At 36.7% G+C, this 25,757-nt stretch overlaps 1 protein-coding gene across 11 annotated transcripts in view; it reads right to left on the bottom strand.

Moving 5' to 3' along the window:
* The window catches only part of Cntn4 (contactin 4), a 955,384-nt gene that overhangs the window by 174,869 nt on the left and 754,758 nt on the right, over nt 1-25,757 (bottom strand). For all 11 annotated transcript variants that reach the window (XM_004854222.3, XM_087182038.1, XM_087182036.1 and 8 more), the window contains 2 exons: nt 10,008-10,144; nt 8,330-8,459 (listed from right to left, as the gene is read on the bottom strand). In XM_004854222.3, the coding sequence (XP_004854279.2) occupies nt 8,330-8,459; nt 10,008-10,144 (267 nt within the window). The remainder of the gene's footprint in view (nt 1-8,329; nt 8,460-10,007; nt 10,145-25,757) is intronic.

Raw genomic sequence — 25,757 nt, 5'->3', positions numbered from 1 at the left:
GCTGCTGAAAATCTGTTGCTGATCTTACAGAAACTTCTGTGTTCATGATGAGCCATTTTTTTCATTGTTGTTGTGACTAAATTTTGAGAATTTAATTACAGTGTGTTTCAGTGCATACCTCTTTGGATGTAACCTAGTAGCAGTTCTTTGAGGTTTTTTAATTTCCTGTTTTGAAAATTTTCAGCAATTATTTCTTCAAATAGGCTCTTTGCTTGTTTTTCTCTCCTATTGCTATGAGTTCCATGATTTATTTTGTTTTACTGGATGTTGTCCCATAAGTCTTTAAGGCTTTCTTCACTTTTTTTTTCTTTTGGTCCTTCACTTCAATAATTTCTAATATTCTGGCTTGGAGTTTCTTGATTATTTCTACCTGTCAAGTGAACTGTTGAACTGTCCAGTGAAAGTTTCTATTTATTTACTGTATTATTCTACCAAAAGTTTTGTTTTGTTCTTCATCTTGTATATCTCTTCTTGTATATTTTGTTTATGCTTTAATTTCTGATTTAATTTTGTTTTCTATCTGCACTTAAAACAAATTCATTGAGAATCCAAATTATGGTTAATTTTAATTTTTTCTGCTGGCAAATGATATATTTGCATTTCTTTAAGGTTGGTTTCTGGAGAGCTTTTGAGTAGCTCATGTTTGCTTGTCTCTGTGTATGCCTTGTTATTTTCTGCTGGGACTTAGTCCTTTGACATACTGCATAGTCCTTCCAGTCTTTGCATCTGGTTCCACGCAGGGAAGACTTTTGCCAACTGACCCAGTTAGAGTTTCTGTAGATTTCTTAAGCTTTTCCTTGGGGTAAATCTTCTCCAGGTTTTTAGTGTATAATTTGCCAAAGAGGAATTTGCCAGTTTTGACACAAGAGCATCCCCCAGTGTCTGCATGAGTTGTTGTGACCTCTCCAGGGCTGTAAGCAGGCATTTAGAACTCTATAGCTCCCTCTAGTGTGTGTTGAAGAGCTGACTCTAATGCCAGACCAAGCCAAGTAGGGCTTCCTACCTGACTTGATGCTTGTTAGCATTTAGTTTCAGGTAAAACAAAAACCAGAACCTTTGGTAGGCCCCCCAAAAGTCATAATGTTGAATGTATTTTCCATTCTTTCCTTCTCCAGGGAAAAGTTACAGGTTGAGGCCATTCTCCTGATGACTTCATGTCATGCTAAGGACAAGGCAGGGCATTCTAGAAAAGGAGTACCATAAATTTTCCTACAATGCTCTCATATATTTGGCTCAACAAGAGTGCTAAAACCTCTTAATTGGTTCTGGATTTCTCACAAAAGACTGTTAAGACACTTTTAAGTCAGTGTCTCCATTGAGGAAGAAGATCTGAAGCTTGCTCTTCTGTTATTCTGCTGATGTCACTCCCCACTGGTAACACTTCTTGAATGTCAGTTCTAATATTCTCTAGGTCAGGCTATCAAAATGTAATTAATTTGTTTCCAGATGGTGATGGAGGGATAATAATTATTTTATTTAATTTATTCACTAATTTAAAGAGACTTCAGGTAGATAATAGTAAAAGATATAAAGTAAGAAATACTTTAAAAATATAGTTGAAGTCACACAGAGGTAAGGCAGGAAACAATCTCCCCAGAATTAGTACAGCAAAGTTAAATTAGCCCTGAACTTCTGGAAGCCGAAGCAGATAGGACAACAGAGCAGAAGGAGAAGAAAAACAAGAACATATTTCTTACTGGCTGATAAAAGACTTGGTTCTGTGCTCAAGCTTTTCCTCTTTTAAGGGGACAATTCTAAAATGTATTTCAAATCTCTTTATGTAAAGGTCTATGGGCTTCCGAATGAATAATGCTTTCACAGAAGTTTGACAGAAGACCGAGAGATTTTGGTTATAGGACAGTGTATGGTATGAATATTCAGTGCCAGTTTGCATGCATTCTTCAGTTACATTTTAAACTCTAAGTCATGGCATTTCTTTGTGTGTGTGGGGGGGTGATTCTATTACTAATTACTCAAAGTTTAGTGTCTTCCCTAGGTTTTGGCTTTGGATCACCAGAGCCACACCATGAAACACTTTAGTTCATTCCCCACCTGGTAGCTGATAAAATCACTCTGTGTTCCTACTTCATCTTGGTGAAACAATGGTTTCAGGCATGGTTATAATCCCTGGTATTTCTCTCATACATAGGAACTTTTGACTCACAGTTTTGATTCTAGTCAGAAGTTTCATTCGTCTATATTCAATTTTTTAAAAACAAAACTCTGTGTAGATTTCCTATTTTAAGACAGTAGATGTGACAGTGTGGTCTTGAAGTAGCAGCATCACTTAATAACTTATTAGAAATGCAAGTTCTTAGTTTTACCTCAGAACTGCCATATCAGAAATCTGTGACTTCGATGCATAATAAAGTTTGAGAACTGATACTTTGGGAAAACTTGATGGCCTATTGATCAGATCAATCAGAACAGTAGTTCCCAAATTTTGCTGTTCATTGGAGTTACACTTGAGGAGCTTTGGGAAGTAATGCCTGGGTCCCAGGCTCAAAGCCTGAATCACCACACATGGAGTGTGTATGGCATCAGGATATTAAAGAATTGCTGAGATGACTATAGTATGTGGGAAAATTTGACAATCACAAAAATAGAAGCATATTCCAGATTTTACAGCAAGCTGCTTTATGAGCATTTGATATGGATACTAGTTAACAACAGCAAAATACTTATACTGCTACATACATTGTTACCAAAAGGTTTTCATATGTAATCTCTCAGTTTTCACAGGAAGGGGAGTAAAAGCATCCTCCTCCTTCAGGCAAGGGTAGGTTCAGTAACTTGCTAAAGATATCAAATTTGAATTGGAGCTCCAAGTGCACTGCTACCTCTTTACAAGGGTTGAAGTAAAGCTTCTGATGAGAGGACTACATTTGGGTAAGAAAGGCATTTGTTCTCTCATTAAATGCTGATCACACTCGGCACATTTGATTATTTTGTAATCTGGCTCAACGAGGCAGTTGAGAAATCAGACTTAGATGCAGTTGAGCACTTGTGAAAGTCCCTCTGAAATAACTTTTAGTTTAGCCTTAATAGTTTTCTAATTTGGAAGCCAATCATCTGGATAAATGCCAAATTAACTGGATAATTGCTCAACCCTGTACCTCACTTTAATTGGGCCATCAGTTACTTGATGCTATTTGAGTGTCCTGCCAGGGTCAGATGTCCTCCACCACGCAAACTGAGAGAATCCCTATAATACTAAATCATCAGGCAAAATTTCCTTGGGACCCAGGCTGAAAGAGTAGTGTGTAGGGAGGGATGCAGAAAGTTTGACCAATGAAAACCAAGTTACAGTGTAACTTAGAGATAGGTGTAAGAAACTCTGGTGTGGTATTGCACAATAGGGTAACTCTAGAAAATAATTATGAATAGAATATCTCAAAAGCCTAGAAGAAAATGTATTAAGTTTTTACTCATGAAGAAATGAGAAGTATTTGAGGAGATAGATATCTTTAGCCTGATTTAAACATTACACAATATATAAGCATATAAAAAAATCAGATAATATCCCATTATATGTACAACTTGTTTTGTTTTTATGTGTCAGTTGAAAAGGAAAAAAGAATTTTCTCAGTACAGAAGCTACTTCTGTTTCCTTTACAGTCCCAGCAAAGTCAAGTCATATTTAAAATGCATAAACAGACTATATTGAGAATGACAGAAAATTTCAAATTGGACAATTCAATTATCAGTTCAAATCACCAATACAATAATCTAAGTGGATACAAGCATTAAAAATGAATAGAAATATTAAATTGAAAAGATTATTTTAAATATTTAGTTATTTTTTAAAGCATTTATGGAATATTCAAGTTTCCCCATGATTACCAGATTGTATTAACTCCAATTTCGATATAGCTTCATGAGTGAAAGAGAGGGCTGAAATGAGGGTTATCATGAGGAAATTGTGCAGCACCCTAAGAATGCCCATAGCAGTAGTCATCCAAGTGAACTTCTCTGATGACATAGGTTAATGCAGGAAAAAAAAAAGATCGGGGAGCAGTTCCCTTGGTTCATAATAAATTGTCGATTGTAATGGGTCAGTCACAAATTAGAACAATTCCATTTGATGTAGTCATGATCAGGTGTACTAATATATTAAATTTAAAGTAAAAGTCTTGAATGAGCAACCAATGAGCACCTAAGTTAATTATTTAGCAGTTTCAATCCATTAAATATAGATATCACGTATACATTAAATACCCAGACAGAACACATAAAACAAGATAAAAGGTAAAGTCTATTGAATATATGCTTCCTAGCTATCTCTTAGTCATCACTTTAGGGCTATTATCTAGCATTCAAGGGGATCTCCTTTACAGCATTAGGAGTTCCTAATATTTGATCAATAAGCTGAAACCAGCATATTTTTTTCTGCCTTATTGAGATGCATCTTGTTTCTTTGTTCAACTTAACCTTATCATGATTCTAACACAAATAATAAGAAATCAGTTATTTGACCCAAAAGAGTAACCATTACAGTATTCTATAAGGGACAAAGTGTCTTACAGAACACCATAATATTATATCTTTCTTCAGTTAATCAATATTAATTTATGTGTACTCTTAAATTGTCAGATGCCTTTACCCTCATTTACTTAAGAGGGGCTCTAGGGATTTACCCACTCAACACTTAACTGCCCTTCAATTCATGTAAAATATATTAATGTGAGGTTCTGGAAAGCAAAATGAGATTTTAGAGAGTGAACTTTAAAGATTTCAGTTTAGAATCTCTAAAGCTGATCCTTAATTCCATCTTTAACTCCCACGTTTAAGTTCTGCCCACACATGATATATGTATTTGAGTCAAAATTTTTGAAAAACAGTCAGGATTCTCTATGTGTAAAAAACTCTCCTGGATATTTTGTAACTTTGAGCTTTTGTGAGGTCTTTTTACTCTGACCTGGAATATTCCTGGACCTCTTTCCTATCTGTCCACATGTAAACTGTACAAAGTTCAGCTGGCCAATCCTACCCATTTGCAAAACTCTCCTTCCTAAATTCCTGCAGACCTTACTGTTGTTACTATTTGTTTGGAATATATTATGTACTGATGAGCTTTTGCTGTTTTCATGTTAAACATAGTTGGAATTAGGTTGGTTACCTAACTTCTCAGGTATTTTCATCTCAGCTTCACTGCTCTAATGGTATGGTCTGGATGCCCGTGTCCTCATCAAAGTCATATGTTGAAATCTTAACCTACAAGATGCTGGTATTCAGTAGTGGGGACCTTTAAAAGATTAGGTCAAGAAGGTGAAGCACTCATAAATGAGATTAGTACCTTTATGACACAAACCACAGACCTCACACGTCTTCCATGTGAGGACACTGTGAGAAGTTGGCAGTCTGTAACTCTGAAGAGGGCCCTCACCAGCCCCTGACCATGCTGGCACCCTGATCTCGGTTTCCAGGACTGTGAGAAACAAATTTCTCTTATTTATAAGAACTCAGTTTATGGTATTTTTGTTACTGCAGCTTGAATAGTTTAAGACATCTATCTTGCTCATTAGGAAAAACTCAGATAAAGAATTTGTTTAGTTAATTCCAATAGAAAATGAATGGAAATAAATACCATAAAAGTTGCAACAGTGACTCCCAACTCACAGAGGTTAGACAAGAGCACAGGGTGGGCTCTGCAAAGAGTAGCTTTAAGTTATTATCTATATCCTCTATGTATGTATCTATCCATCCATCCACATATAGACATTTTGTCATTTTCTGCTGGTGTTCCAAACAAAAAGAATTTAAAAGCTTTTCTCACTTCATTGTAGTCATTTGTTACTACTGTATTTTCTTATTTTAACACCGAAACTTACAATAATTCTAAAACTATAAGGGGGCGTACCCATACTTATAAACTGGCAATCTCTCACCTAGAGAGCTTTAGTATAATATGGTTCATTTCGTTAGGCCATGCCCTGTCACTTTCAGTTTTTCCTTCAACTAGCTGACATACAATGAATAGAGAACACATCTCTTTCTTGGGAAACTCCTCAGCAATCTCCCATGGTGAATTATACTCCAAAAGGTTCAGTTCCAAGAACCAATACTCACAGCAAATCTAGACAAGGTGGAACCATCTTCCTACCTGAGAAGTTGGAATTATTGTTCCCAAAATTCACATGATAGGAGGACAAAGTGTTGAAGTTTCCAAAATGGTTACGCTTACAGTAGGCCATGCCAGACTGGTGCTTGTTCCAGGAGCACTGAACTGTTTCTAAGACTCCTTGAAAAAGGCTGCAGCTGTTCCAAATTCTGCACCTGTTACAAATCTTTGTCTTTGATGGGATGGTGTGCCAAGATAAAGAACTAGGTGAGAAGTGCAACTGTGGGAAAGTCTTTCATTTTACCTTACGCATGATGAAAACACATTCAATTTGAGAGTATCTATTTCTATATGTAAAAATCTACATGACTGGCCACAAAGAGTGCTTTGCAGAAGGGAAAGTCAGGATGCCGACTCTGGACAAATTATCAAGATATGTGATGTGTAAATACCGAATAGTTTCTCTGGTGTGAGAAACTGAAAGTGTCAATAAGGACTAAATGCATAATAGGTAATGTGAAATAGGAAGAAAAGGGGCAAAGCGGAAGGAAGTGGGAGGGCTAGGGGAAAGGATAGAAGGGAATGGGATTAATATGAGAAAATGGAAAAATAGGAACAAAATCTTTGTAAATAGGGAGGACTGGAGGGGTTGAAGGGAGGGCTGGGCAAGGGTGAAAAATAAGAACCAAGAGAGACTATGTAAAGGTGCAAATTTCCAATGATGAATGTCATTATATTGTATCCCTAAAATGTACCAATGATTAGAATGAATAATCGATAATGTAAAATAGGAAGAAAAGGTCCAAAGGGTTAGGGGTAGTGGGAGGGGAAGGGGAAAGGAAAGAAGGGAAAGGAAAAATGCTGAGAAATGGAAAAAATGGAAATAAAGTCTTTGTAAACTGGGAAGGGTGGAGGGCGTGAAGGGAGGGCTAGGAATGGGGAAAAAATAAGAACCAAGATACATTATGTAAAGGTACAATTCCCAATGAAGAATGTAATTGTGTTGTATACCTACAATGTACCAATAAAAGAATTTAATACAAAAAAAAAGATATGTGAATCCACTCCTTTTGTGTGCTATTTTTCTCTTATTCATAATACTTTTCTAATGCTTTTGTCAAGGACTACTGCTTAGAGCCTCTAAAACAGGAAGCTATGATAGAACCATTTATATTTTTCTTGGTATTTTCTGATTTCTACTGTTATCTCCTCTGCTTTTCTAATAATTGATAAATTCAAGATCTTTCAAAGGATACATGCCGATTGATGACTGGGATTTTTAAACAATGCTCATGGATTTATTAATTCACTCGACTTATGCTTTAAATTACTTATTTACTCAATTCATTAAGCCATTCTATGAAACCATATCTAAATTCTTTCATTTGTTTAACACCCTATTCATTCTTACATCTATTTAGTACTTGGAGTATTCTTCGTGCTTCACTATTTTGTTCAGCCTGGAGAGTCAATGATGAATTGAACACTGACATAATGAGTGTATTAAAGTACAGTGGGAGAAAAAGAAAGATTGAACAAAAAAATGCAAAATGCAAGCACAGCCTGTGTTATAAGAAGAGAGAGGTAACAGATGGTATAAGTATCAGCAATGGGAGTAGTTGGCCCAAGCATGGGGCTTGGCATGACTTCCTGAGGGATCCTCAGTGGGGACCAGGGATGGAGAATGGGTAGGGGTAGTGAGAAGGAGAGTGGAAGCGAAAGCCTTTCAGGCAGGAGCAGTGGGGAGGAGGCCTGTGGAGAAAAGGAGCTGATAAATGGGCAGAACAGAAAGGTTAGTAGGCTGAGGGGGAGGGAGCAAGGATGCTTATGGAGTCCAGATCATTAGTGCATAGTCTGGAAAATTCTTAGAAGAACAAGGTTCATTTTGCCAGCTGTTCAAATAAGCTTTTCCAAACCAAGTCATCTTGTCCTTCCTCCAAGCTGAAGTTAGCACCAAGTATGAATGATCACAGCAGACACCAAAGTATTTCAGAAACTTTGCTCAACTCGGAAGTATGATCTATAAAGGAATAAAAATGAGTTCTAAGGGGACAGTGTTACTCATTGCTGGCACCAGAAGTTAATTGAGAAAGTGGTCTCTTCTTATTGCTTGTAGACTGCATTACTTGTTTCTTGAGCAATACATTTGGCCTAAAGATTTCTTTACATTTTCTCTTGGGTTGAATATTTATACCTGGCAAAGTGCTTCCTGGTGTAGTGATTTAGAGTTTTTATTTATTTACTTTTCTTTTCAGTATAAACACTCACCTATTACACTAAGCTCTGCGCTGGAAAAGATAACTCCATGTTTATTCTCTGCCACACACTGATACATGCCTGCATCCGAGAGATTCACTATTGTTATGTTGAGTGTTCCTTGCTCGATTTGAATTCTATCCTGTGGAAGAAAAAAGAAAAGAGCAATGACCTTCTACAACTGAGACCTTAAGGCAATTTTGCTACACTATCAAAGGGGTTTAATGGGAAGAAAATAGCCATGATTTAAACAATTTATATGACATAATCTATGTATCTGTCAGCTATATCTGTGGCACGTCAGATGCTAAAGCGTGGAGTTTAAACTGTAGGATTCTCCTGATTTCTCCTTAACAGTAAAGACATTCAGATTAATATCTCCTCTAAATAGATGAACTTGAAATTTAAAATGTTTCTTTAATCTCAGGCTTTGTGCTAACTAGGGGAGGGAAGAATGAAAATAGAACTAAATTTATTGTTTAGAGTTTAGAACACTCAAAGTATGAGTAGGCAACACTTTGAAGGATCAAACAATTATAATTTTCTTGGATCTAGCAGAGTCAAATATTTAATATCAGTTGAGGTTTACTCAAAAAGTATGTATTAAGAATTTAATGGTCCTCCTATTTTACTGTTGACTATGGTATGAGTTAAGCTTGGGACCATCTTCTGGTGGCAAATCTGAAGGATATAAAGACACAGGGTGGTACAAAGATTGTTCTTGTCACCCTGAAGATATGCAACTTGTTTGTCAGTTTCCGTAAGTATCAAAAAGAATCTCCTTCTACCTAGGAGACTTGCCATTTAAAAAAAGAAAAAAAATAAGTATTGGCTTTCTGTTTGCTGCAGGGTTATAATTTAGCTCAGTGGATACTTTGATCAAATGTAGGCATCTCTTGTCCCTCGCATTACATAAAAGGAGAAAAATGCCAGTTACTTGGATACTTATACCCTAGCAATTTGTATGGATTTAGATTTCATAATTGAGAGAATCATAGGATCATAGGCCAGTAGAAACCTTCCAGCAATAGAGGAAGTGTGTGAGACAGGAGCTGGTTAGGAGAAACAGTCCCCTTTCTCCTCCTGTGGCCCAGAGAAGGCACTCTTTCCCCGATGTCCTGGGGGGTGAGGGTGGGGGTAGAATCTAAGTGTGAAAAAATGGCTCAGTTTAGAGCCTGAGGAAAATGTCAAATCCCAGTTAACATTTGAAGTTTAGTAGGAAAGCACAATAAGAAAAATTAAATTGGATACAATTGTTCCTCACTCTGAGTGCCCTTCAGCCAACTGTGCTTCATTCAAATTTCTTTGTCAGAGTCTTACTCCATTAAGATGGGCCCTCCTATATCATATTCCTTCTGTTGTAGTATATCCTGGGATCCACTTTCCTTCGCGTCTTAGCAAAATTACATATTCCAGACTCTCTATGTAACTTTCTCATTGTAAAGCCATAAATATTAACTAGGGAATATCAAAGATTTGGCATAGAAGCTCAGCTGGATATGGCTAGGGTCCTGGATTCATTTATAATTTTTATTTGTCATTTGCATTCACTTCCATTTTTCCATTATTTATGGCAGTTAGTTGTGCATTATTGTGGAAACAATGCACCATTTGTCTGTTTCCATAGCAATGAGGCCATATTAAACACTACAGTCAATCCTTAAGACACAATTACCATCAGTTTGCTTACCCGAGTTAACAGTGGTTCACCATTTTTTAGCCACTTGTATGTAGGTTTGGGCCTCCCATTTGCTTTACATTCCCAAAAGACTTTTTCTTCCATGGCCACATGAATATCATTTATTTTTTGAATCCAATTAGGTTGAGCTATATCAGTTCAAAAAGCAAAGAAAAGGCATATATTTAATGTATGCTCAATATTTGTTTATCATATGCAATTACAGGCCAAAATAGGATTCAAATACAATTTATTTCTCAGACATTATACAAATATCAAGGCTTGGCTACAAGTTCAGTGGGGGAATCTATACCCTCCTCTGAACACCATCTGTGGTCCAGATAGTTGGTCTTTTTTAATCACTGAAGGCAGAGTGGATAAAACTTTCCTAATTCATAGAACAGAATTAAATATGGATCTCCTTAAGTATGTATCATTATTTTATTTTTTTAGTAGATAAAAGCCCCTACCACCACCCCACCGTCTTTGGCTGGGCTCCTGGATTCTCAGCTATACACTGCTTCTCCAAATTTGTCTGTAGCAACAGGAAGCCTTGTGATAAAGTTTATGCCAGTTGTATGTATGTGAAAAGGAGATGATTACTTTCTTGTTATTTACTTAGACACTTGCCCCAGCTTCTTCTTGATCCTTCACAATGATTATACGGAAAATAATAATACCTGAAAACAGCCTTGGACACAGAGGTGGAAGGTACCATAGGATGGAGCTAGTGACTTAACAACTTTGACCTTGAATGACCTTGTGGAAATCAGCTCTGGACCCACATGCTTATTTTTGGAGAGATTAAATAAGAGAGAAATAAATTTCATATTTAAGCCACTGTATTGTGGGCTCTCATTTGTTAGTGGAGCATAAACAGTCCTTAATTAACACACTTAACTCACACATTATATACAACCTTTGTTACTTTTTTCTCCTTGAAGAAAGATGAGGTCATTGCTTATCAACTGATTACATATTTATAGTATACTATGTACAACAATATGGCAGTAGAAGCCCACATCTTTGAGTAAGTTTATATTTTTACAAAACCTTAAGAAACCAAGTTCTGCCAGAGTCTAACAAAGGAATTAGGAGCAGAAATTAATTCTCATATTGTCCCCTGCCATAGACCCAAATTATTGTGTTTTTCATATTTCAACTGAAGAAACATATTTTTCCTTCTTTGGTTTCAATGGGTGAAATAATATTAATTCCATGTTCCATAAAAAGTCTTCATAAATATCAAATCTTGCCTCAAACACAATTCACATTGTTCACTACAATGGTAAATACATTAGGTAGACTTTCTGCCCAAAGTCATGTGGGAGAACCATAGCTCTCATTTAGGAATAGTATCCACTCATGAGGCATTTTTATAGGGTAATGCCTACTGATGTAAACCTAATAATGAGAGTTGATATCAGTATTTAATTAGAAGATGCTGCTTAATATTCTTAACATATCTTTTAGGTGACTTGATCCCAGTATCTTCATTCAATGAAACTTCAAATCATCCATAATTTAATTCAAAATGAAATTGCTTCTGTTGAGGTCAAGCTGTGCAGCATACCTTCTCAGTAATAAACAAAACTAGAAAAACACTCAATGAATCATTTAACCAGCAGAGGTCTCTAGGTCCTTGAATAAATGCTGCTTGTTTCTATCTATAAGCAATTTCATGTTTTTCAAAGAACACAACACAATTTCACAAATCCTCTTTTGAAGGGGATGATGCATGGCTGCATAAGAGGGAAGGCCGAAAGGGTCAACTTCAAAAAAAAGTTATAACATCAACAAGCATTAACTTGAATCAAGGGTTATAACCTACATCCTTGAAAGAGCTGCAAGTCGGCTACTGTTCTACATCTTCCTGCTGCTAATGCGAAGGAAGCTCAAAAGGTAATACTTTTCCAGATCTCTAGAGAGAGAATCCAATGTGCAACATTGATAGGACTAATGGCAGTTGTGCGGCTGATTTCACATTTAACCTGCTGAATATTTACCTCCTACAGAGCCCAGGAAAACAAGAAAAGTCACAGAAATCTGCGTGGAATATTAACAATGAAGCCAAACTTTTGAAAGAGAGTAAGAAAAAAAGAATGGAAGGGTAAATGTAACTTATGAAGCAATGTCAAGTCGAAGTTCAAAAAGGAAACATCAAAACCACATGCAGAGATAGAGATTTCAATGTCATAGATTTCCCTGCAACACTTGGGCTTTTTCAGTGATTTCTTTTAAAAAGTGCAGAAAACTAGAAGCAAAACCTTGCTGTGTCAAAAGGATATGAGGCAGGGAAGGGAGGGCTTTGAGAGAAAATTTGAAAAGACTTCAAACTTCTAATTAGACAATTCTGAGAGATCATTTTGCGTCTTCCGACAAGGTTATGGAGGTCAAGGTGCTCAACAAGAAGGTACAATAGTAGTTGTTTGTTCTGGCCAATCAGTACCTGATTTAGTGTTTGTGAACCATTATCATGCTCTTTATTTGTTTTTAAGGTAAAATCACTTCATAGAAGCCAAATTTGACATAATATGAACATATTACTTTCAGAGTGAATGTATCTGAACACATGCCCATGAACATCAGGAACAGAATACCATTGTAGATAAAGAAAAAGAATGAGATCGTTTTTAACATGTCACTTGCAGACCTATAGGGGAAAACACACATACTTAAAAGTTTTCACTCCTACTCACTTAGATTGTATGAATCATATCTAAGTGGGTGAGATTTTTGTACTAGAATAAAGTCCACAGAAATGATCCATATATCTCCATATCTCTTTGGTTCACCAAGTTAAAAGTGTTTGGATAACAAATATTCCAGTTTGGTGCATTACAAAAAATAACATTTGTACCCCTTCTTTTGATAATCCATCTGAGAATATGCTATTTATTACTTAAAATCAAATTTCAACTACATGTCTAAATATCAGCTCAGAGAAAGGTCTGAAATGGTTGGTTCAGTACTATTATTCCAGAAATATTCTTAAACATGTTTTCTTTGGTATTATATGTTGATTCCTGAATTAATCAATTCTTTTATTAAAATAGAAGCATCTTTTTTGGACTTTTACATTCTTTCAAAGGTCTGAAAGACATCCTCAATCTTGTCTTAAGCTACAAATTCAAATATAAAGTTAAATTAAACCCATTAGAATCACAGCAGACTTCTCTGCACAAACGTTAAGGATGAGGAGGGCTTGGAGTGAAGTGTTTCAAACCCTAAAAGATAACAACTTCCAGGGCCAGGGATTTAGCTCAGTGGTTTCGCCACCTGCGGCGCAAGCACAATGACCCGAGTTCAAACTCTGGTACCAAAAAAAAAAAAAAAGATAACAACTTCCAATCCCAACTTCTGTATTCTGAAAAACATTCCTTTAAAATTGACAGAGATATAAGGTATTTCCATGACAAGGAGCACCTCAAGAAATGCATAACCACCAAACTAGTATTACTAAAAATTCTCAAAGGTATCCTAGAAAAAGACAATGAAGCCAACAATGTCAGTAAGTCAAAAAGAATGAATACATCTGGCAGGATGAGCACCTCAGCAAAAGGGGAAAAATGAGGAAATCGGCAACAAGAAAATAATGCAATGACAGGAATAAATCAATACCTCTCAGTGATAACTCTCAAAGTGAATGGTCTCAATTCCCCAATCAAAAGACATGGATTGGCAGAATGGATTAAGGAAGAAAACCCAATAATATGAACCATACAAGACATACATTTAATTAAAAAAGATACAGATGAAAAGTCAAAGGATGTAAAATGATATTTCTTGCATCAGGAACCCAGAAAAAAGCAGGAGTAGCTATCCTAATTTCAGACAAAGTAGGTTTCAAGATAAGACTGATCAGAATAGACACAGAAGGTAACTAAATATTAGTTAAGGGAACATTTCAACAGGAAGAGTTAAAATTATAGACATATATGCACCAAATGCTGGCACACTCAACTTCAAAAAACAAACACTAATGGACCTAAAAAAAAATCAGATAATCAGCAATACAATAGTAGTGGGGGATCTCAATAACCCACTGTCACAAATGGACAGATCAACTAGACAAAATAATCAACAAAGAAATATCAGAGTTGAACCAAACCTTTGAACAAATGGACCTAACAGATATCTACAGAGTGTTCCATCCAACAATAGAATATACATTCTTGTCAGAAGTGCATGGGACTTTGTCCAAAATAGACCACATACTAGCCAATAAAGCACACTTAAGTAAATGAAAAAGAAAGTATGCCATGCATATTATCAGATCATAGTGTAATGAAAGTAGAGATTGATGGCAATAGAAACCACATAAACTATGCAAACACATGGAAATTAAATAATACCCTCTTGAATAATCAATGGGTCACAAATGAAATTAAAGAAGAAATTGTCAGTTTCTACAATCAAACAATATTGCCAGTATGACATATTGGAACTTATGAGATGCAATGAAAGCAGTTCTAAGAGGACCGCTACATCAGAAAAATACATCAGAAAAATAGAACAACCTCAAATAAATAACCTAATGCTGTACCTCAAGGCCCTAAATAAACAAGAATAATCAAAATCCAAAGCTAATGCAAGGAAAGAAATTATAAAGATCAGGGCAGAAATTAATGAAATTTAGACTAAAAATCAATATGAAGAATCAGTGAATTAAGAGTTGGTTCTTTGAAAGATTAAACTAAATAGACAAACCCTTAGCTAATCTTAACAAAATAAGGAAAGACCCAAATCCATGTATCTAGAGATGAAAAAATTGAAATCACAACAGATTCTGCTGAAATTCAGAAGATTATCAGTAATTACTTTGAGAATATGTACTCTAATAAAATGAAAATTCAGATGAAATGGATAAATTCCTAGATACAGATGAACTACCAAAGCTGAACCAAGAAGATATAAAAATCCTAAATAAGCCAATATCCATCAGTGAAATTAAAGGATCAACAATAACAAAAATCACTAAGGAAAACCCACATCCTCATTGATTCACTGCTGAATTCTACAAGAACTTTAGAGAAAATCTAAGCTCAGTACCCCTCAAAATATTTAATGAAATTGAAAAGGAAGGAGTATTCCCAAAGTCATTTCTGGAAGCAAGCACTACCCTGGTTCCAAAACCTGAAAAGGACCCAACCAAAACAAGAAAAAACTATAGGCCAGTCTCTTTAATGAATACAGATACAAAATCTTCAATATGGTACTGGCAAACAGAATGCAGCAAATCCTCAAAAAGATTGTACATCAGGACCAAGTAGGATTCATTCCTAGGATGCAGGATTGTTCAGTATACACAAATCAATAAATGTAATACCCTACATAAACAGAAGCAAGGAAAAAAATTACATGATCATCTCAATAGTCACAGAAAAGGCATTTTACAAAATGCAACATCTATTCTCAATAAAAACAGTGAGAAAATAAGAATAGAAAGTCTTAATCTCAACCTGATAAAAGCCACCTATGAAAAAACAAAAGCCAGCATCATACTAAAAGGAGAGAAGCTAAAATCTTTCCCTCTAAAATCAGGAACAAGACAAGGATGTCTGATATTACTACTTCTGTTTAATATAGTTCTTGAAACATTAGCTAAAAGAATCAGACCAGAGAAAAAAACGAAGAGGATATGGATAGGGAAGGAAGAAATTAAATTATCATTATTTGGGATGATACAATCCTCTACATAGAAGACCCCAAAAATTCCACCAAAAGACTACTGGAACTAATATCCAAATCCAGCACTGCAGCAGTGTAGTACAAAGTCAATGCTGAAAAATTGGTAGCATTCATATACAACAATAACAAGTTCATGGAGTCAGCAATTAGTAAAACAACACCCTTAATAAAGAATGAAAAATGAAATACTTAGGAATTAACCTACCCAAGGAAGTGAAAGACCTCTACAATGAAAGCTATAGTACTCTGGAAAGGAGATTAAAGAGGATATCAGAAAATGGAAAGATATCCCCTGTTCCTGGATAGGCAGAACAAATATAATGAAAATGACCATACTTCCAAAACTGTTATGTAGATTTAACATAATCAAAATCAAAATATCAATAACATTCTTGCAGTACTGGATAAAATTATCCTAAAATTAATATGGAACCAGAAGAGAGCTAGAATAGTGAAAGGAATTCTGGGCAACAAGGGCAAGGCAGGAGGCATCAGAATTCCAGACTTTAAATTATACTACAAAGCTACAGTGATAAAAACAGCCTGGAATTGACAGAAAACCAGACACATGGATCAAGGGAACGGAACAGAAGATACAGAAACAACTCCAGGCACATGTGGTTATGTTATTTTTGGTAAAGGGGCAAAATCCCTGTGCTGAAAGAAAGACAGCCTCTTTAGCAAACGGTGCTGGGAAAATTGGCTATCCACATGGCAGAGGTTGAACCTAGACTCATATCTCTCATCATGTACTAAACTAAAATCAAAATGGATCAAAGATTTAAACATAAGAACAGAGAGTCTCGCTGAAAACACCGAATTAGCTGGCTGCAGACAGGCAGGTCTGCAGATGCAGCCCTGAGGTCACCAGTCGTGCTGAAAACACCGAATCAGCCCACTGCAGGCAGGCAGGTCTGCGGACATGATCCTGAAGTCACCAGTCATGCTGAAAACACGTAATCAGCCCGCTGCAGGCAGGCAGGTCTGCGGACACAGTCCTGAAGTCACCAGTCATGCTGAAAACACTGATTCAGCTGGCTGCAGACAGGTAGGTCTGTAGATGCAGTCCCGAGGTCACCAGTAGGGCTGAAAACACCAAATCAGACTGCTGCAGGCAGGTAGGCCTGCGGACGCGGTCCCAAGGTCACCATTTGGCTGAAAACACCGAATCAGCCGCCCCAGCAGCAATCCACTGGAGGCCCCCCCCCTCATTTGGCCTCTTCTCTGTACAGCCACCTGGTTCCACACTACAAAGACGCAGAGGACAAAGGACCACCAGACCACTGTACCAGAGCTAATCAAGTTCTCAGCATTTAAAGAATTCCTGCCCAGAGGTAGGGGCTTCTGAGCTGCCATCCCACTGCTCCTGGTCCAGAGGAAGGGGCTTCTGGGCCACAAACCGTCCCGCCACTCCCAGCCTAGAGGAAGGAGCTTTTGGGCCACTATCCCTATAGCCGCTCCCAGCCCCTGTCCCACCTCTCCCAGCTCAGAGGAGGCGAGCCACGTTGGTGCCAACAGCATGCCCTGCGCCCCCAGTTGAAATGAGAAAACACGTAAATAAGTCTCAAAACCAGACTTCCAGATCACCTACAGCAACCCCAAAGGGAAATGAGATGGAACACTCTGATACACAACCACCTGGACCCACTGAACTGGCAACAAAAGGGGATCTGGAAAAAATGAAATCAGAAATAATTTCTCAGATAACAGGAGAAATTGTGCTCCTAGTGCAAGACATGATTAATAAATCTAGAGAGGAGCTCAGGAACATGATGGAATCCCAACATAGGAAACAATGGAATCCATAAAACAGATGCAAATAGATTTCCAGGACATGAAAAACTCCACTGAAAGTCTACACAGCAGAATGAGCCAATGTGAGGACAGAATTTCAGATATAGAAGATAAGATAACAATTAATGACCAGGAAAAGAAAAATTGATTCAAAATTATAAGGGAACACGAGAAATCAATCCAGCAGCTGCTAGACGATGCAAAGAAGAATAACATAAGACTGATCGGAGTCAATGAAGAAACAGGAGAGAGTGCAGATGACATAAAAAAACTCTTTGCAGAAGTAATGGCAGAAAACGTCACAAGCAGGGGAAAAGAGCTTGACATACAGATAAGTGAGGCATATAGGACTCCAAATAGCCTTGATCAAAAAAAAAATCTACACATAGGCATATAATTGTTAAGATTCCAGAAACTCAACAGAAGAACAAAGTTCTACAAGCAGTCAGAGAAAAGAAACAAATCACATACAAAGGAAAGCCCATCAGAATCACAGCAGACTTCTCAACACAAACCATCAAGGCAAGAAGAGCTTGGAGTGACATATTCCAAGCCCTAAAAGAAAACAGCCTGCAACCCAGATTGATGGACCCTGCAAAACTATCTTTCAAAATTGATGGAGAAATAAGATAACTTTCATGACAAAGAGAACCTAAGGAACTTTGTGAATACCAAACCAGCACTCCAAAGAATTTTACACAATATCCTAGGAACAGACATTGAGGATTACAATCCCAGGAAGCAAAGCAGAATGAACCCATCTGGCATGACAAGAAATTATGTGTAAAGGGGGAGAACCTAACAAAAAGAAAAAGTCTTGGCAATGATAATCAATACATTTCAGTTATAACCATCCACGTTAATGGTCTCAATTCACCAATCAAAAGAAATAGACTGGCAGAATGGGTCAAGAAGCAAAATCCAACAATATGCTGCATATAAGAAACACACTTAATTCAAAAGGAAACTCATAAACTGAAAGTTAAAGGGTGAAAAACAATACTCCATGTGACAGGAAACCAAAAAAATGCAGGAATAGCTATCCTCTTTGCAGATCAAGTAGATTTCAAACCAACACTGATTAAGAGAGACAAAGAAGGATACTACATCCTTGTAAAGGGAAGAATCCAACAGGAAGAGATGACAATCATAAATATCTATGCACCAAACACTAATGTGCCCAACTATATAAAACAAATACTAACGGACATGAAAAGTCATATATGCACTAATACAATTTTAGTGGGGGACCTCAACACCCCACTGTCACAAATAGATAGATCAACTAGATAAAAAATAAGTAATGAAATACTAGAACTCAATCAAACTCTTGACAAATGAACTTAACAGATGTTTACGGAGTCTTCCACCCCACAAAATTAGAATACACATTCTTCTCAGCTGCACATGGGTCATTCTCCAAAATAGACCACATACTCACACAAAGAACATGTTTAAGTAAGTGCAAAGGAACTGAAGTTATCCGCTGTATATTATCGGACCATAGTGTGATGAAATTGGAGATCCATAGAAAAAGAAACTGGAAAAATTTCATAAACTCATGGAAATTGAACAACACACTTCTGAATAACCAATGGGTCACAGAGGAAATTAAAGAAGAAATTAGACAGTTCCTTCAATTAAATGACAATGACAATACAACATATCGGAATCTATGGGACACAATGAAAGCAGTCTTATGAGGGAAATTCATAGCAGTGAATTCGCATATTAGGAAAACAGAATGAGCCCAATTAAACAACCTGATGCTGAACCTCAAGCTTCTAGAAAAAGAAGAGCAGGACAACCCCAAAGCTCATACAAGGGAGGAAATTATAAAGATCAGAGGAGAAATCAATGCAATAGAGACTAAGAGAATGATACAAAAAAATCAATGAAGCCAAGAGTTGGTTCTTTGAAAGAATCAACAAAATTGACAAACCCTTAGCCAACTTTCTCAGAAAAAGGAAAGAAAAGGCCCAAATCCATGCAATTAGGAATGAAAAGGGTGAAATTACAACAGACCCAGCAGAAATCCAGAGCATCATCAATACCTTCTTCCAGAACCTATACGCCAATAAGATGGACAACACAGAAGAAATGGTCAGATTCCTAGATACATATGAATTTCCAAAGTTGAATGAAGAAGATCTAAAAATTCTAAACAACCCAATATCAATCAATGAAATTGGAAACATAATTAAAAACTTATCAACTAAGAAAACCCTGGGCCCTGATGGGTTCACTGCTGAATTCTACAAGACATTTAGAGAGGAACTACTGCCACTACTGTTTAAATTCTTCAGTGAAATTGAAAGGAAAGCAATACTCTCAAATTCATTCTTGGAAGCAAACATCACCTTGATCCCCAAAGCAGAGAAAGACCCAACTGAAAAGGAGAAATATAGGCCAATCTCACTAATGAACATAGATGCAAAAATCCTTAATAAGATACTGGCAAACAGAATGCAGAAGATCATCAAGAAGATCACACACCCTGATCAAGTGGGATTCATCCCAGGGATGCAGGGATGGTTCAACATACACAAATCAATCAATGTAATACACTATATCAATAGAGCCAAGGACAAAAACCATATGATTATCTCCATAGATGCAGAAAAAGCATTTGACAAAATCCAACATGCATTTATGATAAAAACCCTACAAAAAATTGGAATAGATGGTCTCTAGCTCATACTGATAAAAGCCATCTGTGAAAAGCCAAGAGCCAATATCATATTAAATGGTCAAAAGCTGAAATCCTTCACACTAAAATCAGGAACAAGACAAGGATGTCCACTATCATCACTCTTGTTCAATATAATTTTGGAAACATTAGCCATGGCACTTAGACAAGAGAAATAAATAAAAGGAATAAAGATAGGAAATGAAGAAGTCAAGTTGTTATTATTTGCAGATGACATGATACTCTATATAGAAGACCCCAAGAACTCCACCAAAAGTCTTCTAGGCTTAGCAACCAAATTCAGTCAAGTAGCTGGTTACAAGATCAACACACAAAAATCAATAGCTTTCTTCTACACCAATGACAGACTCGCTGAGAGAGAAATAGGGCAAATAATTCCTTTCACAATAGCATCCAAAAAACTGAAATACCTAGGAATCAACCTAACAAAAGAAATCAAAGACCTCTTCTCTGAAAACTATAGCACTCTGAAAAGAGAGATTGAAAATGATATCAGAAAATGGACAGACATCCCCTGCTCCTGGGTAGGAGGGATTAATATAATGAAAATGGCTATACTTCCAAAACTGCTACATAGATTTAATGCAATTCCAATTGAGATCCCAGCAGCATACTTCATGGAGCTTGAGAAAACAATCCAAAAATTCCTTTGGAACAAGAAGAGACCCAGAATAGCAAAAGTAATTCTAGGTAACAGAGACATGGCAGGGGGTATCACAATCCCCAACCTGCAACTCTACTACAAAGCTACTGTGATAAAAACAGTATGGTATTGGCAAAGAAACAGACCTGAGGACCAGTGGAACAGACCAGAAGATACAGAAACCATGCCAGACACACTCAGCCATCTTATCTTCGATAAAGGAGCCAAACACCCTCACTGGAGGAAAGATAGCCTCTTTAATAAATGGTGCTGGAAAAATTGGGCTTCAACTTGCCAAATATTAAAACTAGACCTATATCTCCTGCCATGTACTAAACTGAAATCAAAATGGATTAAAGATCTAAATATTAAAATAGAAACGCTGAACCAGTTGGAACAGAGGTTAGGTAGAACTCTTGAAGACATAGGTGTAGGAAAAGATTTTATGAACAAAACCTCAGTTGCCCGTGAACTAGCACAAACAATCAACAAGTGGGATCTTTTCTTATTAAAAAGCTTCTGCACAGCAAGAGAAACCACCAGCAGTGTGAAGAGACAACCCACAATGTGGGAAAAAATCTTCACCTGCTCTTCCTCAGACAAAGTTCTACTATCTCGAATCTATAAAGAATTTAAAAAGATCAGACCTCCCAAATTTAAAGACTCAATCCAAAAATAGGCATCTGAAATGAACAGGCATTTCTCAGACAAAGAAGTAGAAATAGCAAATAAATACATGAAAAAATGCTCAACATCACTGGTCATTCGAGAGATGCAAACGAAAACAAAGCTGAGATTCCACCTCACTCCAGAAAGAATGGCTGCTATCATGAAATCAACCAATAACAAATGTTGGCAGGGCTGTGAGGAAAGAGGAACCCTGCTCCACTGCTGGTGGGAGTGTAGACTGGTGCAACCACTGTGGAAATCAGGATGGAGATACCTCAAAGAACTAGGACTGGAAGTCCCATTTGACCCTGCTATTCCACTGCTGGGGCTCTTCCCCAAAGAATTAAAAGAATCATACCACAGTGATATATGTGTACCCATGTTCATAGCAGCACAGTTTGTGATAGCTAAAACTTGGAAACAGCCCAAATGCCCATCAACTGGAGACTGGATAAAGAAAATGTGTGTTTTTTTTTTAATAAAATGGAGTACTACTCAGCCATAAAAAATGAGAAATTAGAGACATTTATAGCTATGTGGATGCACACTGAGGTGATATTCTTAAGTGAAATAAATAGGACACACATGTATAAATACTGAATAGTTTCTCTGGTGTGAGAAACTGAAAGTGTAAATGGGGACTAAAATGTATGATAGGTAATGTGATATAGGAATTAAAGGGGAAAGGGGGAAGGAGGTGGGAGAGGTAGGGGAAAGGAAAGAAGGGAATGGAATTAATATGAGAAAATGGAAAAATAGGAACAAAATCTTTGTAAATAGGGAGAAATGGAGGGTTTGAAGGGAGGACTGGGCAAGGGTGAAAGATGGGAACCAAGACAGATTATGTAAAGGTGCAAATTTCCAATGATGAATGTCATTATATTGTATACCTAAAATGTACCAATGGTTAGAAATGAATAATCAATAATTGAAAATAGGAAGAAAAGTTCCAAAACGGTTGAGGTAGTGGAAGGGGCAGTGGAAAGGAAAGAAGGGAAAGGAAAAATGATGAGAAATGGAAAAAATGGAAATAAAGTCTTTGTAAATAGGGAATAGTGGAGGGAGTGAAGGGAGGGCTAGGAATGGGGAAAAAGTAAGAACCAAGATGTATCATATAAAGGTACAAGTTCCCAATGAGAAATGTAATTGTGTTGTATACCTACAATGTACCAATAAAAGAATTTAAAAAAAAAACCCAAAAAACCCCCATAAGAACAGAAACACTTAATCAGCTAGAAGATAAAATAGGTAAAATTCTTGAAGATATATTTCGCAGTTTTTTCTTGTTGCTGAGACAAAATACCCAACACTCAAAGTTAAAGTAGGAAAGGTTTATTTTGGCTCATAGTTTGCAGAACTTTCAGTCCATAATCAGCTGGATCCAAGCCAGAGTGGCATGGCAAAGGGGCTTCATGGAGAAGAAACAGTTCATGGCAGGCAGAAAACAGCCAAAGCAGAAGCAATGACAACTAGTGACAAGCCTCTTTTTGGCTCTTATATCTTACCCTAAGGGCGAGAAGCACTCATACTCTTACACTTAGCATCGCACCATGAGTCAATCCCTAGATCTGGCCGCCTTCCAAAAGCCCCTCCTATGACCACATGAGGTTTTCAGGGGACATCCAGATATCTAGATACAAGCCATAACAACATAGATATAGACCAAGACTTTCTGAACAAATTCCTTGTTGGACAAGAAATAATCCTAAGAATCAATAAATGGGATCACATCAAATTAAAGAGCTTCTGCATTGCAAAGGAAACTACTGAGTCAAAACACAACCTATAGAATGAGAAAAAAATTTTCCCAGTTACTCCTCAAAGGATTAATATCTAAAAATCTATAAAGAATTCAAAAAATTAGAGTCTCCCAATTTAAAGACTCACTTATAGAATGGGCATCTGAACTGAATTAATACTTCTTAGATGAAGAAATATAAATGGTTAATAAATGGAGGAAAAAATGATCAAAATCACCATTTGAAAAATGCAAATTAAAACAACATTGAGATTCCATTTTGCTCCAGAAAGAATAGCTACCATCAAGAAATCAACTAATAACAAATGCTGGCAAGGCTGTGGGGAGAAAGAAATCCTTTCCATTGTTGGTGGGATTGTAAACTGATAGAACCACTGTGTAAACTAGTATGGAGATGCCTCATGAAACTAAAATTAGAAATTCCATTTGATTTAGCTATTCCCCTTCTTAGTATCTTTCAAAATAAATACATCATGTCACAGTGAGGTACGCATTCTCATGTTTAGAGCAGTACAATTCATAATAGCTAAATCTTGGAAACAGCCTATATATCCATAAACAGATGAATGAATTAAAAATGTGGTATTTATACACATGGGAGTACTACTCTGTCATAAAAATGATAAACTTGAGTCATTTGTGGGAAAATGGATGCACCTTGAGACCTTGAGATCATAATGTTAAATGAAGTAACTCAGACACACAAGTTTAAATACTGCATAGTTTCTCTTATAAGAAAAAAAGCATATATAGCACAATATAAAAGATAGATAATAGGGGAAAAGGTATTGTAATCCAGTATGAACAATGTATCTAAAAGTACACCTTGGCTTAGCTTAATTGTCTTAAATGTTTTGTATGTTCTTTGCCTATTAGTCTGGTTTTCAATCTGTATACATGATAATTAACTTTATAAGATAAATAAGTGAATCTAACACTGGAAAAATAAAAAGGGAGTTAGGAGGGAGTGGAAGAGAATCGAAATGTGTTATGTATACATACCAATCCCCTACACAGTAATCATTATGTACTGCAAACATGTAGAAATGAAAGTTTAAAAAAAAAGTTAAATATTTGTGCTGGGATTTGACCCTGTCATACTGCTAGTCTCTTAGACAAATGAACAATCTCCTTGTCTCAATCTTTTGTTCAGTAGCCACCAAAAATCACCTAAATCAAAGTTCATGCATTCCAGCCACTAGAACTGCATAAGCATCTTATCCAGTAATAATTTATATTGCAAGTAGATATAATTGGAGCTCAATGGCTCAAATAATTCTCAGTGGTAACTGGGTCTCCAATTTCCTCAAACCAGAAATTTCTAACAGGGAAATAATTGCCAGCATAGGCCCTAGACCTTAAGAGGCTTAAAAATCTAAGAGGATAAGATAACCAAAACTATTTAAATTGCTATTGCAAAGATGACCTGTAGGCATTCAGAATTCTTCTTGACTGCTTAGACAATCTTAGAAAAGATGAATCATTTTCATGCAATGCAGAGAGGTCTGGCTAGCGTTGCTTATGAATTTTACTGGTAGTAGATTTAAGAGCGTGAAGATATATTTTAGTCCCCATTTACACTTTCAGTTTCTCATACCAGAGAAACTATTTGGTATTTATACATGTGTGACCTATTTATTTCACTTAAGGGTATCGCCTCAATGTGCATCTATTTAGCTATAAATGTCTCCAATTTCTCATTTTTGATGGCTGAGTAGTACTCCATTTTATAAAAAAACCACATTTTCTTTATTCAGTCTCCAGTTGATGGGCATTTGGGCTGTTTCCAAGTTTTTGCTATCACTAACTGTGCTGCTATAAACATGGGTGCACATATATCACTGTGGTATGATTCTTTTAATTCTTTGGGGAAGATGCCCAGCAGTGGAATAGTGGGGTCAAATGGGACTTCCAGTCCTAGTTCTTTGAGGTATCTCCATCCTGATTTCCACAGTGGTTGCACCAGTCTACACTCTCACCAGCAGTGAAGCAGGGTTCCTCTTTCCCCACAGCCCCACCAGCATTTGTTATTGGTTGATTTCATGATAGCAGCCATTCTTTCTGGAGTGAGGTGGAATCTCAGCCTTGTTTTCATTTGCATCTCTCGAATGACCAGTGATGTTGAGCATTTTTTCATGTATTTATTTGCTATTTCTACTTCTTTGTCTGAGAAATGTATGTTCATTTCAGATGCCCATTTTTGGATTGGGTCTTTAAATTTGGGAGGTCTGATAGGTAATGTGAAATAGGATTTAAAGGGGAAAAGGGGAAGGAGGTGGGAGGGGTAGGGTAAAGGAAAGAAGAGAATGGAATTAATATAAGAAAATGGAAAAATAGGAACAAAATCTTTGTAAATAGGGAGAAATGGAGGGTTTGAAGGGAGGACTGGGCAAGGGTGAAAGATGGGAACCAAGACAGATTATGTAAAGGTGCAAATTTCCAATGATGAATGTCATTATATTGTATACCTAAAATGTACCAATGGTTAGAATGAAT

This window comes from Heterocephalus glaber, unplaced genomic scaffold (genome assembly GCF_053883595.1).
Source record: "Heterocephalus glaber isolate CG9 unplaced genomic scaffold, H.glaber_assembly_v1.0 deba00001472, whole genome shotgun sequence".
Lineage (NCBI taxonomy): Eukaryota > Metazoa > Chordata > Mammalia > Rodentia > Bathyergidae > Heterocephalus > Heterocephalus glaber.
The sequence above is the reverse complement of the archived record's forward strand: the minus strand, read 5'-3'. Positions and strand labels throughout refer to the sequence as shown.